We start from the raw sequence: 14,994 nt of genomic DNA, 5'->3' as shown, positions 1-14,994 counted from the left end.
TGTGTTTCATAGTCATTCCTGAGAAAATCTGAGGAAGATGGTTTATAAATACTTACAGGATAGGAACAAGCCTCACTGACTTTATTTCCTTGTTTTTATGTTTCTGATTGGCTGGATGATAATCGTGAAAATGCTGTAGATAAAAAGCATCTGGCCTTGTGGCAAGCCTGTCATAATCTTGTGAATAAGATGTAGAAATATGGAAAATAAAAGATAACTGATAGGCTTTGTTCCAGTGCTGAGTTTTATAAGATAGTTTTGAGGGAAAGCCCCAGATACCCATAGCTAATCTCTATTCCCATATGGTTTCTTCAGTGGTCTGAGTAAGCTGTTTTAAAAGGGGGTGACCCTTCTTCCCTCCCCTTCTCCAAGCCGGAACATCCCTGCGAAGTGATAGAAACATAAGCTTCAGTTGATTTAATTCTTTGTCCTCTTTTTCTAAGAGGTCCTGCATCACAGGAGAGCTAGTATTTCTAACTAGCCCTTATAAAAGTTGCTGAGCCCATGGGGAGTTGAAGAAAAGTTCTCTCTGTGTCCTTTTAATTAGATATTTCCAGAAGAATGTAGCCAGCTGCAATATTATATAGATAGCAGGTGACCAATATCAGTTTCTCTCTAGATCGTCCTGTCCATTCTCTAAGAATTGAGCAGTGTGTCAATGTAAAGTGTAGACAGCAACCCAGAGCAGTATTACCAGTATATGTGTGCATACTCAGTCATTTCCAACTCTTTCTGACCCTGTGGACTGTAGCCCGCCAGGCTCCTATGTCCGTAGGATTTTCAAGGCAAGAATACTAGAGTGGGTTGCCATTTCCTCCTCCCAAGGATCTTCCCAACGCAGGGATTGACCTTGCATCTCTTGTATGTCCTGCATTGGCAGGTGGATTCTTTACCACCATGCCACGTGGGAGTCCCAAGAGTTGAGCAGTCATGCCCTCAAATCAAGCCTACCTTCCAGTTGCTGGCCCATGCTTCAGGATTCTGTGATCCCAGTTTCTTTTTGGGTGTTAATAATTACTGAAGTGACAGGGGTGTCAAATGTCTGCCCGGGTTGCACTGAAAGTCCCCAGACTCTAGAAGGGAATTGGCCAAAGGTTTGGGTTATGCTTCTGGTTTTGAACATTGTTTGCTTACAGGACGGTCATGAAGTCAGGCTCAGAACTGGTGAAAGCTGGGTTACGGGCATTCTTTGAAAATGCAGCGGAAGACTTAGAGAAAACTTTGGAAAACCTGAAGCTCGGCAAGTTTACCCATTCCAGAACACAGATCAAAGGCGTCTCTCAAAATATTAACTACACCACGGTGGCTCTGCTCCCCATCTTGACATCCATCTTTGAGCACGTGGCTCAGCATCAGTTCGGGGTGGACTTACTCTGTGAGTTGACCTGCCGTCTGTCATGAATTCATGTGTACCCAGCTGCAGATCCTTAGGAAACGTGGGGTTCATTCCCTTAGGCTGACCTTCAGGGCAGAGTAGAGACAACCATTCCACACTTTTTCCTTCTTAATTAAAAAAAAAAAAAAAAGGAGTAGACTCTTGGAGGGGAAGAGATCCCCAAATATCAGTTTATAAATATTTCACCTTTTCCCACTGTACCCAGGACCAGTCTTCCACCCACTGGTTTCACTCTCAGCCATTGTGTTCTCTCTTAATTTGAAAAGGTTATCTGTGAAATCTGTCAAGAGATACAGGTTTGCTCCCAGACACCAATTTTCCTATTAAGAAGCTTTAATTTATTCACTGTATATCAGGAGCAAAGGAAAGCTGCTAACATCTGAGCTGCCAGAAGAAAGACCATAGTTGGTTGGTTTTACTTTGCGTTTAGTACCATGTTCAGCCTTCTTATCCTGCCACCAAGCTTCAATTTCACACTGTAAATGGTGGCACATGATTGAATTAGTTTAACCAATGGCCAATGGCTAAGGCTGTGTCTTCCATAGCCCTCAGTAGTGAAAATCAGTTGTTTCCATGGGCTTTGGGGGAGAAGGAGGGGAACATCTAAACTCATTATTCTGTGTCATGGAAACAGCACACTTTCTTGTTGAAAAATAAGAAATTAAACTAGTTCTTTGTGTTAAATTAGTTCCAGCCTTATTGTGAGTTCCATACATTAATAGAGGCATGTAGCCTGCCCATTAAATTCTGAGTACCTAAGTGAATGATGCCCTTCCCTTGAGAAACATGGCAAAATCATAATACAATTGAATTACCTTTTGTAAAACATCTATCAGAGAAGCTGGGACAGGTGCATATGAGGTATTTTGCTCTGTCTCATAAGAAGTAGGGACATTGTACACATCTCCCTGGAAAAGGAATAAAAAGCTCACTCAAGCTTCAGATTCCTTTCATTCTTCCTTTCAAAAAAAGGAAATAGTGCTCTGGATAAAATTTGACTGCAGTGTCTCCCTCTATTGGAGGGGAAAAAAAATACCGCATGGAAGGACTCACTGGTCAAATGATTCCTTTCCCTGAGAAGCTATGTGATCTGTATCTGGGGTTCCACAAAGGACCTGGGATGGCACAGTGGTGGGTGTTTTCCTTATGGTGTTTTCTCTTCCAGCTCAGCAACTGGCATTTGAAAAGAGAGGGGCTCTATTTGTTAAAAAGAAAAAAAGTGAGATCTTTGGCTCTTGGGTGAAGCCAGTGTGTTTTCTGTTTGCAGACCCTTGCTGTGTGCAGGAGGTGGACCTCTGGAGTTGATGCACGAGAATGACAGTTCTTGTTTGTTCTTTCCAGTGGGTGATGTGCAGCTTTCATGCTACCATATACTGTGCAGCCTCTACTCCCTCGGGACAGGAAAGAACATCTATGTTGAAAGGTAATGAGTGAACAAAAGAGGCTAACACGTTCGGGCTGAATGTGTTACTGAAGTCTTTAAACACTTAACAGTAGCATCTTTCCAATCCAGCAGAAGCAAAATGCTCACTGAAATGGCTTAGTGATTTTGAGCCTCGCTTATGAAATGTTTATGGCAGTATTTAGAAGTGTTAATGAGGCTTCTAAGATGTATGACTTCCGTGGAGATAGCTGGAGAATGTACGTGGCTGGAGGAGCAATATAGCCAAACTAAATCATGTGCTGTTGGCCAAAAAATGTTGAAGAAACATCTCTTTCTTTATAATCACAGCTTTCAGAGAGCTTCCAGAGTTCCTGTGGTTAAAGCTTGCTGAGAAGCTCAAGGGAAGTGAGGCGGTTGCTTTAGTGTTTAATGAGTTTCTATGTGATACGGCCCTGGACCTTTACCATTCTTGGCTGTCAGATTAACTATAATTTTTAAAAAGTTCACACTTCGGGAACAGAAATGCTACTCAGTGGTCTTGAATCTGAACAGGCTGACTTTCCAAGGTGTTTGAGTTCCCACTCTGCTCTCTAATCTGCCTGGAGCAATGGAGGCCTTCGGCCACCCCTTGCTTTTCAGAATCAAATGTCATGTGTTATGTGATTCTGTTTAAATCCATGGAGAAGATCAGAAAGATAAACACAGTGTTAGCCAAACTCTAGATGTAGACTTATCCTTGGAAGATTTTTTTTCCTTTTTTGCCTTTTCAAATAAGGAAACTGGAAAGAATTTGATCTGTGCTTAAAATTGCTTAATCTAAACATCCTGTTGATATCCACGATCTGTAGACCTCCTCAATTTATGATCCTTTATCAAACAAACCAACAGTATATCCCTGTTTCATATCTAAACTTATATAAATTCTAATTGCAGTTTCTCAATAAAGCAAAAAAAAGACTTTGACTCCTTCAAGAACTCAGGATCTGATGACTTGAAATCATGTGCTAATAACCAAAGCATGTTGAAGAAATGTCTATGTCTTCATAATTACAACTGTTAAGTAGCTTCTAGAGTTCAAGAAATTAATTGAAGAACTAACAGCTAATTTATTTTGATTATGAGTTTAATTCCTTAGAGTTACATAGCTTTCCTTATTGTTTTACATGAAATATAGATAAATAGTCTTGTCCTTTAATAGGAACTGGGCAGACAAAAGTTATAAACATATTTTATACCAAATCAAGAGAATTAAAATTTTTAATATTTAATACAGAATTTCACCTAGGGAAAGTGTCTTTACTTTCATTAAGCATTTGTGAATATTTTCTCAACATCTTTTCTTATTCTCTTGGTTTATGTGTATGTTCGTGCATGCTAACTTACTTCAGTAGTGTCCAACTCTTTGCTACCCCGTGGACTGTAACCTACCAGGCTCCTCTGTCCCTAGGATTCTCCAGGCAAGAGTGCTGGAGTGGACTGCCATGCCCTCCTCCAGGGGATCTTCCCAACGCAGGGACTGAACTTGTGTCTCTTATGTCTCCTGCATTGGCAGGCAGGTTCTTTGCCACTAGCGCCACCTGGGAAGATCCTTGTATGTATGTACATGTGTCTATACGTATACGTGGTTTTTTGGTACAATTTTTTGAAAAGCTTATGCATTACTCTCTCTCGTTTAAAAAAAAAAAAAAAGTCAAAGAAAGGTCAACTCTGAAATGTCAGACCAGAAAAGAGACCATTCTTCATATGACTTTTTATACTTTATTCATGTACTCAGAGTGCTGGGAATATCGGTGCCTGTGTTTCATATTCCACGCAGGTAGAAAGCCAGGCTTGAAGAAGCACCTCGGTCAAGTCTGCCCCGATTGTCTGTCTGTTAGTTAAGCAACCAGGATATAAAGATTTAAAATCCTCAAGTTGTGACGCTGCCATTAGTGACTTTTATGTATTTTCTATTGTATTGTGAAAGTAAGACATACTTATTTTTTTAAAAAATCAAACAGTACAGACCTATGTAAAATTAAAAGTCTGCTTCCTTCTTCACCCCAGATCACCCCACCTAGTAACAGTTTGTGTATACCATTCTAGACGTTTTCTACATGTGTACATTTTTACACATGTTAGGATCATAATATTGCTTTATAACTTTGTCTTGTTGGATGAAGTTAAAAACTGAATTTCCTTAACATGTAACTCATATATTTTTCATTTATCATTAATTAAAATAATTATTAATGCTCTACTTTTAAAAAGATTACCAAGTTTAATACATTTGCATTTCTGGCACTTCCTATCCTTTCTACCTTTCGTTTTTTGCTGTGTAATTCCTTATAACACATACATTTTACCCTGGAATATTTTAGGACTAATATTCCTTGAGTTGTTTACCTTGGTTTATATTTAAATGACTCAGTGTGTAGCCAATCCTTCTAAATTGTGATTTGCCCATCCTAAAACTTTTACTTTGATTTACCTCTTGGGTGGCCAGATTCATCTTATGTTGTTTTTTCTGTAAGAGTGCTTACTCTTGAGTGTTGGCATATTTTGTAATATCATCTGCCGACTTTATATGTGAACAGTTTCCATGGTATAAAATCCTTGGGTCATAATTTTCCTCCTTCAGAAGTGTACAGACTTCGCTTCTCTGTGGTCTGACAGTATGTATTCCTGGGACCCGGTGATTTGTTCCCTGCACACTTGACTTTGCTGCTGCTCACTGGGTTCCTTCTTTGGTCTTGAAGCTCTTTCACTTCCCTGAACCATGTCCCAGGGTTGTCCTTTCCATATCAACCCCTGCACTTCTTCTCAGAACTTAATACACCCCCTCAGGTTCCAGAATTGGATCTTACTTTATTTAATGAATCTTCAATTTTATTATATTGTTGCTGAGGTTTTTGATCCTAGCTGTTGTTCAAGGAGGGAAATTATTTGTATCTATTGACTGCGATTCATGGGGTCGCAAAGAGTCGGACACAACTGAGCGACTGATCTGATCTGATCTGATTGACTTCTTCCTTAACTTTCCTCTCTCATTTTCTCTGTAGTAACTTTTAGCTAATTGTTCTTTTCTGAAACTTTTTTGATTTGGTATGTATTTTTCAGTGTGAAGTTAACACACATTTTCTAATTTCAGCATAGGTCTAAATTTCTCCTCAATTTTCCCCCAGCTCTTGTGGGTTTTAGAGGGGAGAAAATATAGTGAAGCCTACCATTACCATTTTTCTGCCATGTTTTACTGAAGTTTCTTGGCTAGCATATGTCTTATAGGGTTGCAAAGGAACCACTCAATATTTGGTTTCCAACTATAGCATGAATGCATTGTAAATAGAAAAGATTCCAGACACCTCCATGATAGGGTTGACTGTGAGGAGGAAAAAAGTCATTGAAACAGATTAGAGGCCTTTTGAGGGGGAATATTTTCTAATTGAGGCTAGACTGAGACAGTCACTGACAGGTAAATTTTCAGGTACAAAATTTCAGAGTAGGATAAAGGCTCTTACCTGTGTATTTAAACATGGAGAATGCTTAACATTCTTTAACCTGAATATACTTTGATTGATTTTATTACTATTTATTCATTTGGTTGCATTGGGTCTTCATTGCTGCATTCAGGCTTTCTCTAGGTGCAGTGAGTGGGGGCTACCTTCTAGTTGCCGTATGTGGGCTTCTCATTGAAGTGGCTTCTCTTGTTGACAAGGGCTCTAGAGCGCAGGCTCAATAGTTGTGGCACATGGGCTTAGTTGCCCAAGGCATGTGGTATCTTAGTTCCTGGACCAGGGATCGAACCTGTGTCTCCTGCTTTGGCAGCTGGATTCTTAACCACTGGACCACCAGGCAAGTGCCTACTTTGATTAATTGATAGAGCATTTGATGGGGATAGATCAAGAGACTAAGTTTGGTAATTGACTACATTAAGCATTGAATCTCCATTTTATTTCAGATTAAAACTTTGTTTTTGCCTTCACACTTTAGAGATATTTATATTTGCCTTCCTGCTCTGCCCGCTTTGACCAGTTCTTTCCTGATCAAACGTTGCTCTCCCCAAACTGCTGAGATCACTGGTATTGCTGTCTAGAACCTTGCTGTGCCTCCACTTTCTGCCCCCCTGCTCCCTGTTACTTACTCTCTTTTGCATCCTCTGGAATTTACACAAAGGAACTTTCAAAATTGCAAAGCACCAGATACGTGCAGGCATAATTATTATTAGAATGACTTTGTCTCGGCCGATATCCCTGATGATAGACTGTTGAGAAGCAGGTCCCAATTCATGGGACAAAAGTTGAGAGACTGACTTAGGAATTAACAAAACCTGAAATACAAATTGAACTGAAAGAGAATGAGGAGAGGGAGGGATAAATTAGGAATTTGGAATTAAAAGATACACAGTACTATGTATAACATAGGTAAACAAGGACCTACTGTATAGCACAGGGAACTATTAATATATTCAGTATCTTGTAAAAACTTATAATGGAAAAGAATCTGGAAAAGAATACACACACACACACACACACACACACACACACACACAAGATTACTTTGCATTGTAAATCAACTGTGAAAGTGAAAGTCGCTCAGCCGTGTCCAGCTGTTTGTGACCCCATGGACTGTAGCCTGCCAGGCTCCTCTGTCCATGGAATTCTCCAGGCCAGAATGCTGGAGTGGGTAGTCATTCCCTTCTACAGGGAATCTTCCCAGCCCAGGGATCGAACCCAGGTCTCTTGCATTGCAGCCAGATTCTTTATCATCTAAGCCATACTTCAATTTAATGGGGAAAAAAAAAATTGAAGTCTCTTCAGCCTGTCAGCATTGACCAAGTACTGTTATATGAAAAATACTGTTCTTAACAGTAATAAATGAGGGGGCTTGCAGGGAGAGTGCATTTCTCTTTCCAGTGGTAAACTCTTACAGTATGCCCTTTGGTTGCTATGGAGCTGTTTCTGTAGCTCTTGCTCTGTTTGGTCCACACCCACAATGCCCCCTGGCAGGTGCTAAAAACCACCAGTATTTTAGCAGCAAGTTTTGTCTAGCTCAGTTGGTCTTGGACCTGGAGGCGAAGGTCATCCCTCTGGTATTTCACAGCCAGGAGCATTAACTGGCAGACTTCTGGGCTTTTACAGAAAGAACTTTCTCAGTGAGGCCAGAACTGTTGTTTCTCCCTCCAGCTTATTAGCATCGTTGTGTGCTCCAGACTAGAAAATGCCTGTGGTGAGCTGGCAGAGACTCAGTTTGTCAGTAACTAAATATCATGCTGTCCCTCTCCCTAAAGTCAGGGAGTCAGCATAACACCAGAGAACTGTCCATTGCCCCCAAGGATTGCCTTTCATCAGACTAACTGTAGAAATCCACTTTTGGGAGATCATAACTTTAATTTTGGCGAGTGAAAGAGAAGAGAAGTAGTATGGATCAATTAAAGAGTCCCTTGGACTGCAAGGAGAGCAAACCAGTTAATCCTAAAGGAAATCACTCCTGAATGTTCACTGGAAGGACTGATGCTGAAGCCGAAGTTCCAATACTTTGGCCACCTGATATAAAGAACTGACTCATTGGAAAAGACCTTGATGCTGGGAAAGATTGAAGGCAGGAGAAGGGATGACAGAGGATGAGATGGTTGGATGGCATCACTGACTCAATGGACATGACTTTGAGCAAGCTCCAGGAGTTGGTGATAGACAGGGAAGCCTGGCATGCTGCAGTGCATGGGATTGCAAAGAGTCGGACATGACTGAGTGACTGAACTGAACTGAATGGGTCAATTTAGTACCAAGACAGCCCAGGACCAGCTGTATCCTAGATTCCTCTCCCTGCCCCAACTAAAAATTTGCTCTCAGATTTGATATCACCCCTTGTCACATGAAGACATGTGGCTCTTCATGTTCAATGTGCAGAGGCCCTCACTCCAATCATCTGTCCTGAGGGTTGGCCTTTCCACCACCACCATGAGCTTAGAAAGAAGCAAAGGAGTGGGAGAATGCCAGGGTCCAGCCCCAGCAGGATCCAGGGGTACCCTCAGGATGACGGCTTAGGCAATAAGGATAGAAAAGAGAAAACAGGGCTTGATCTTCCTTGATTTACACAGAAAGCCAATAAAGCTCCTGTGTTCCAAGGAGTCATCCTGAAAGAAGAACAGAGAGAGAAAAGGAGGGAAAAGGAAAAAAAGAATGATACGGGGAGACCAAGCTTCGGTGAGTGAGGCCCATAACTTTATTTTCAAAAGGAACTTTTATACCTTGACTTGTACATAGAGGGAAATGAAAGATGCAAAGTCATACAGAGTCAGCCCAAACATTACATCTGTTTTGTCTTTATCGAAACCAGGATTTTTTCTGCATACCTTTCCTATAAACAATGTTGTGTACATTATCTTCTGGCCTTGGAGACCTGTGGACATTTTATGACCCTTTTTTGATAAAGGCTGCTCAACCAGAAAACTTATTTTCCCTTGAAGTGTTTTTTCTTTATATTTCTCCCAGCCTCAGAAAGTACTAAACAGAGTTACATTCTCACGGAGCAAAGGTGCAGTGGGTCACAACAAAGAAAGAACCAATTAGCTCAAAGGTCTGATGTGGTTAATTCCAAGGCTGCTACTTGTTTTTCTTACATCCCAACTATGTTAACCAATGCACTCCCAGGTGCACAATGGATAAGGGATATGGGCACTTGGCAGCAAGCATTGGCTCAATAATGAAGCCCTTTACCAGTACTATCTATTCTAATAATTTTTCATCCCTTAAAGGACTCTATGCTTATTAGGACTTTTAGAATGCTTTGGCTTCCCGTGCCTTTTAAGGTTGGGGAGTTGTGAACAATCACGTGTGTTAATTGCAAGAGTATGGATAAACCTGTCAGGCAAGCTAGAATGCCAACAGAGGGGTTTGAATTGAAACACTCCTGTCATGCCCATTAACTAAAGCCCTAAGTTGATTTTTTCCAGAGAAAGGTGGTCGGGGATAGCCCCGTGTTAATGTCAGAAGAGTTGGTGAAAGGCACAAAGTAGTAAGACAGACAGATTTTGGTTTTGGGGTAGATTCTCAAGCAGATTCAGGGTGGTCCCTTGAGTTCTGATCAGCCTTGCTCGTCAGATCTCTTCCATATGACCTTGTCATGGGTGGGATCTCCTGTGGTGGCTCCCAGCAGGAGAAGAAAAGGTGTTGAGGAGGAGAGATGGGTAACAGGACTGGCCAGGGCCTGTTCAGAAGTGAAGCAGCTTTGCAGAGCTCTCTGGAGAGACCCTTGGGCTCTGCAGTCTCCCCAGCCCCGCCCCCTCCCTTCCTCCACCACTGATGTGCCATGGGCTCAGTCGTGTCTGACTGTAATGCTGCCAGGCTTCCCTGTCCATGGGATTTCCCAGGCAAGAATATAGGAATGGGTTGCCATTTCCTACTCCAGATAATCCCAACTCAGGGATCGAACCCACGTCTCCTGCCTTGCAGGTGGATTACCTGCTGGGCCAGCAGGGAAGCCTCTTCTACCACTGATGCAGCTCCCAAATAGACCTTCCAGAGCAGACCTGGATGGGATGATTTAACAGTCAGATCTTTCACAGAAGGACAAGGCTGTGCTGTTAGCTAACAAGTGCTTATCTGGCTGAGGGCATTCTTGCTTCCTGGAGGCTGATTTGAAAATGATTTGGAAGCTCAAATACTTCAGGCCAAGTAAGTTGTCAGCTAATCCCCTAAAAGCTGAGCTCAAGAAGAAGATAGAAAAGAAGGGATAAAATCATATGTATTAGTTGTCTTTTAAAGTAATTAAAAGATCACATTTGTCTTAGGTTTGATAACTTGGCTAAGGAGTGTATGGAAGTTCCAAGGGGTACACAGCTTTATATCGAGATTCACCCACCTTCACCCTCCTCCCTCTCTCTGGTCCAGCAGACTCCTCTGGCATCTCAAGCAGAACAGTTCTGTGGACCCCCAGGCTAGCCCCCAACACATTCTGACTCTACCCTAGATAGTCTTGTCAAGGCATTTTTTTTTCAGGACCAGTTAAGACCACATTTCTAACCCAACTCAAATGTGTATCCTTTGTCTCTGCATAATGAAGTTGCAAGTTGATTCTAATCTTTATGAGACCATAAAGACATGCTATTTTGTCACACTGCAGCCTGCCAGGCTTCTCTGTCCATGGAATTCTATAGGGAAGAATACTGGAGTGGGTAGCCATTCTCTTCTTCAGGGGATCTTCCCAACCCAGGGATCGAACCCAGGTCTCCTGCATTGCAGGTGGATTCTTTACTACCTGGCTTACTTCTCAGACAACAATGGCTCCCCTAGCTACCTCCCTGCCCTGTCCCCTAGTAAATGTTTGTTATCCTATTCAGAGACTCTATAGCTTTGACAGTCTGGTGTCTTGGTACTACTGGAATTATTGGCTGTTGTCATAGTGAAGGACAATTAATGGGATGCTGGGTATGGGTTTCTTTTTCCTTTTCATAGCACTTTTATTTAACTTTTTATTTTATATTGGAGTATAGCAGATTAACAGTGTTGTGATGGTTTCAGGTAGATAGCAAAGGGACTCAGATACTCTGATATGTATATATCAGAGAAGGCAATGGCACCCCACTCCAGTACTCTTGCCTGGAAAATCCCATGGATGGAGGAGCCTGGAAGGCTGCAGTCCATGGGGTCGCTGAGGGTCAGACATGACTGAGCGACTTCACTTTCACTTTTCACTTTCATGCACTGGAGAAGGAAATGGCAACCCACTCCAGTGTTCTTGCCTGGAGAATCCCAGGGACGGGGGAGTTTGGTGGGCTGCCATCTATGGGATCACACAGAGTCGGACACGACTGAAGTGACTTAGCAGCAGCAGCAGCAGCATATATATATAGTATTGCTTCTCCCCCAAACTCCCCTCCCATCCAGGCTGCCACATAACAGCCTGTTATGCCTCAGTGAGCAGAGTTCCCTGTGCTGTACAGTAGGTCCTTGTTGATTATCCATTTTAAATATGGCAGAGTGTACATGTTGTTGGCCATGGGTTTTGGTGGGAACTGAAGGTAACTGTGAGAACTGAATGCCTTCCTGTCTCTGCAGAACTGCAATAGCGGGGTACATGTTTGCTCTTGGCTCCAAGCATGCCCCCTCTAGCTGACAGTTTTCTCCACAATGGCTCTGTAATATCCCCCAATGTGCAGCCTGACATCCTCTGCCCCCAGGGCTTCTCCTGGTGGGCTTCGTGCACAGTATCCACATTCATACTGATGAGTTTAAGCTCATCAGTCACAGAGGAAGGCAAACATGATGGACTTGAACCCTGTAATCCCTTTCATCTCTTAATTATTTACCTAATGTGTGCCTTTTCTACTAGTTACCTTTGTATCACGGTCTAACAAAGGACTCACATTATTGGTTTATTTGAAGAAATTTTTCCTTGTGTTTGGAAACTGGCATCACGTATGTAACTCACAAGGCAGGTGTGTGTAGTCTGTCTGTGATCAAATGCCAGAGGGTGGCAGGGAAAAGATATTGATGGGTGGAAAACAGATGGCTCTGGTCTCCCATTCATCAGGAAGCAACAGATGTCAGCCCCCTAATGGGGCCCTTTGAGCCAGCGCTACGACTGTATATCATCTCAGTAGCAGAAAGAACCTGCTGGATTAGATAATAAAAATCCAGAGCTAAGCCCAGGTCTGAGAGGGGAAGCACTCTTTCAGTACTAGCTCTGCTTTAACCAGCTGGTGGCTTGTAGTCCATCACTTACTCTTGCAGCCTTGGTTATCCTGCAGGTAAGCATAAGTCCTCTTAGCCGGAGAACTAAAAATCTGAACTAGGAATCCCAAGCATTTTGATTTTGATTGATTGCGTCTTTCTCAGAAAGACTTAAAAACGAAAGTTTAGTGCATGGTGGACACTCAAGTGTTTGTGGAAGAAAGAGAAGTAATAGGTGTTAGAGCTCTTTTGTCTACATCAAGCGATTTGTTTTGGACATGTCAGTTATCTTGCAAGGCAGAACTTTAATTTGGTGTCTTATTGGTGTTTTGGGCCCATTGTCTACGGTTCCAATTGGTCAACACAAGCTCTACTCCTAACAGGGACTAGACAAAGAAATTCCATGAAAGATTTCAAAACATTTTAAGAATTGGGAGGATCTGATTCAATTTGGATGCCAGCCAAACTTGCTCTCAGAGATGCTGGGAGAGAACAAAGCTACATAGTCTATATCACCTTAGTTATTTAAGAACTAGGTAGCAGGGAATGAGACCATTGTAAACCATTGGTTAGTGTCCAGAAACAGGGGAGGGAGGGGAAGAACATGCAATCCAGCTGAGCTCAAGGCCCAGGATGTCCAGTGGAGCCATCTGTGGGGAAGTGGCCTGAGACATCCTGGAAACAGGCCTGGTCCACCAATGCATGGGGCCAGCACGGAGGTGGCACCACTTCTAAATGGACTTCTTTGTTTCCAGGCAGCGTCCTGCCCTTGGAGAATGCCTGGCCTCACTGGCAGCCGCCATACCAGTGGCATTCCTGGAGCCCACCCTTAACCGCTACAACCCGCTCTCCGTCTTCAACACCAAAACCCCCAGGGAGAGGTCTAGTAAGTACCATCCATCAGAGGTCATCACTGATGTGCTTAGAGGAAAGCAGTGGGAGAGAAAGCCAGAAAGGCAAGGCCAGCAGCCCCCAGCCCTGTCAGTCACGTGGTCTGCAAGGGGCCAGGAGGTCAGAACTGGTGCCCTGTGACAGGTCTCCATCTTGCTGGAAAAGTGGACACAAGCAAGTTCTTTGTTATCTTTAGACTTTGGTCTCCTCTTCTGTGAAAAGAGGAGACAGTGCAGTTGGTCTCAACATCCCTTGCATCCTAAGAGCTCAGGTTCTCCTGTCTGCCCGGATCTCCGTTCTCTTCCTGCACCTGGGGATGTGACTGTTCTTCTCTGTTCCTCTCCAGAGAGTGGGAGCAAGGGGGTAGCACAGAGCTGCACTGATAACCTTGGTATACTCTTCAAGTCCACAGCACGGCTGTGCTTCCAAGGATGATGACCATGTATTCTTCATCTTCGTGAAGGATGGATAGAAAAACACAAGAAGGAATTGAAATTCTGCACAACAGAGAATTTGACAGGAGTGTTGACACACTGAGTTCTAGAACAGTGCTAGGCTGTGGTCCAGATCTGGCCTACTGCTGATTTTTATAAATGGTGTTTTATTGGAACATAGTCTATCCGTTCATTTACGTGTTGTCTGTGGCTGCTTTAGCACTGTGTTGTTGTTGTATACTTTAATCACTAAGTCATGTCCAACTTGTTTGTGACCCCATGGACTGTAGCCCACCAGGCTCCTCTGTCCATGGGATTTCCCAGGCAAGAATACTGGAGTGGGTTGCCATTTCCTTCTGCAGGGGGATCTTCCCAACCTAGGGATTCAACCCACTTCTCCTGCATTGGCAAAGCACTCTTTACCACTGAGCCACCAGGGAAGCCCTTAGCACTGTGTAGGGAAGGAAAAATAATTTTCCCTTTACCCTTCATTGTTCTTGCCTGAGACCTCCCCTCTGAAAAAGATAGATTGATGGGAGGGGGAAAAAAAACTTAATTATGGACATATGTGTACATAAGGGAGCCCCCAAAAGATGTGAGACTCAAAAGCCAGCCCAACATTTGAGACTTATATACCATCCTGAGGAAAAGGTTAGGAGTCTAGGGCTTCAGATGGGGTAGGAATCCATGGGAAAGTGAGAAGAGGAAGGGCTTGGTAAGCAGTGTGCCCCACCAGGCTCGTGAATCTCTCAGATGAAAAAGTGATCTTTGGTAAGAGCTCTCTTCTGGTACAGGCTCCCGTAACTAAGGTAAACTTTGTTTACAAAGGTAGATTTCCCTTACAAAAGGGTAACTCTGTTTTCAGACATTCTCCTGGATCTTCAGTTTCTTAAAAATAATCAGCTCAAAGTAATCCCTCTGCCAAAGGGGCATATTTGGGGGTGGCCCATTCTGTTCCCCTTCAACTGCAGTGACAGAGTTGAGCAGTGGCAGCAAAGACTGTTGGCCCTGCAATGGCTAAAACATTTACTGTCTGGCCCTTTTATAGGAAAAGTTTTCCTACCCCCCTCTTCTAGAATAACCTGGAACTGGAATCCAAGGCAGGTGGTAAACCTGCTTCTGGGGGATGAAAGAGTCCCCATGTATGGATAAGTGTGATCCTGCTGAAGGACCATGGAGTAGATCAGAGGCCCTTCCAACAGGAACCTTGAATGAAACTCAGCCTCCAGCTGGAAAGAA

General features: G+C 43.0%; 1 protein-coding gene across 1 annotated transcript in view; it reads left to right on the top strand.

Annotated features, from left to right (window-relative positions):
• The window catches only part of RYR3 (ryanodine receptor 3), a 557,133-nt gene that overhangs the window by 466,998 nt on the left and 75,141 nt on the right, over positions 1-14,994 (top strand). The window contains exons 63-65 of the mRNA XM_061430666.1: positions 1,137-1,375; positions 2,738-2,819; positions 13,186-13,316. Coding sequence (XP_061286650.1) covers positions 1,137-1,375; positions 2,738-2,819; positions 13,186-13,316 — 452 coding nt within the window. The remainder of the gene's footprint in view (positions 1-1,136; positions 1,376-2,737; positions 2,820-13,185; positions 13,317-14,994) is intronic.

Source organism: Bos javanicus, chromosome 10 (assembly GCF_032452875.1).
Source record: "Bos javanicus breed banteng chromosome 10, ARS-OSU_banteng_1.0, whole genome shotgun sequence".
Taxonomy (NCBI): domain Eukaryota; kingdom Metazoa; phylum Chordata; class Mammalia; order Artiodactyla; family Bovidae; genus Bos; species Bos javanicus.
Note: the sequence above shows the minus strand (reverse complement) of the source record. Positions and strands in the feature narration are given on the sequence as shown.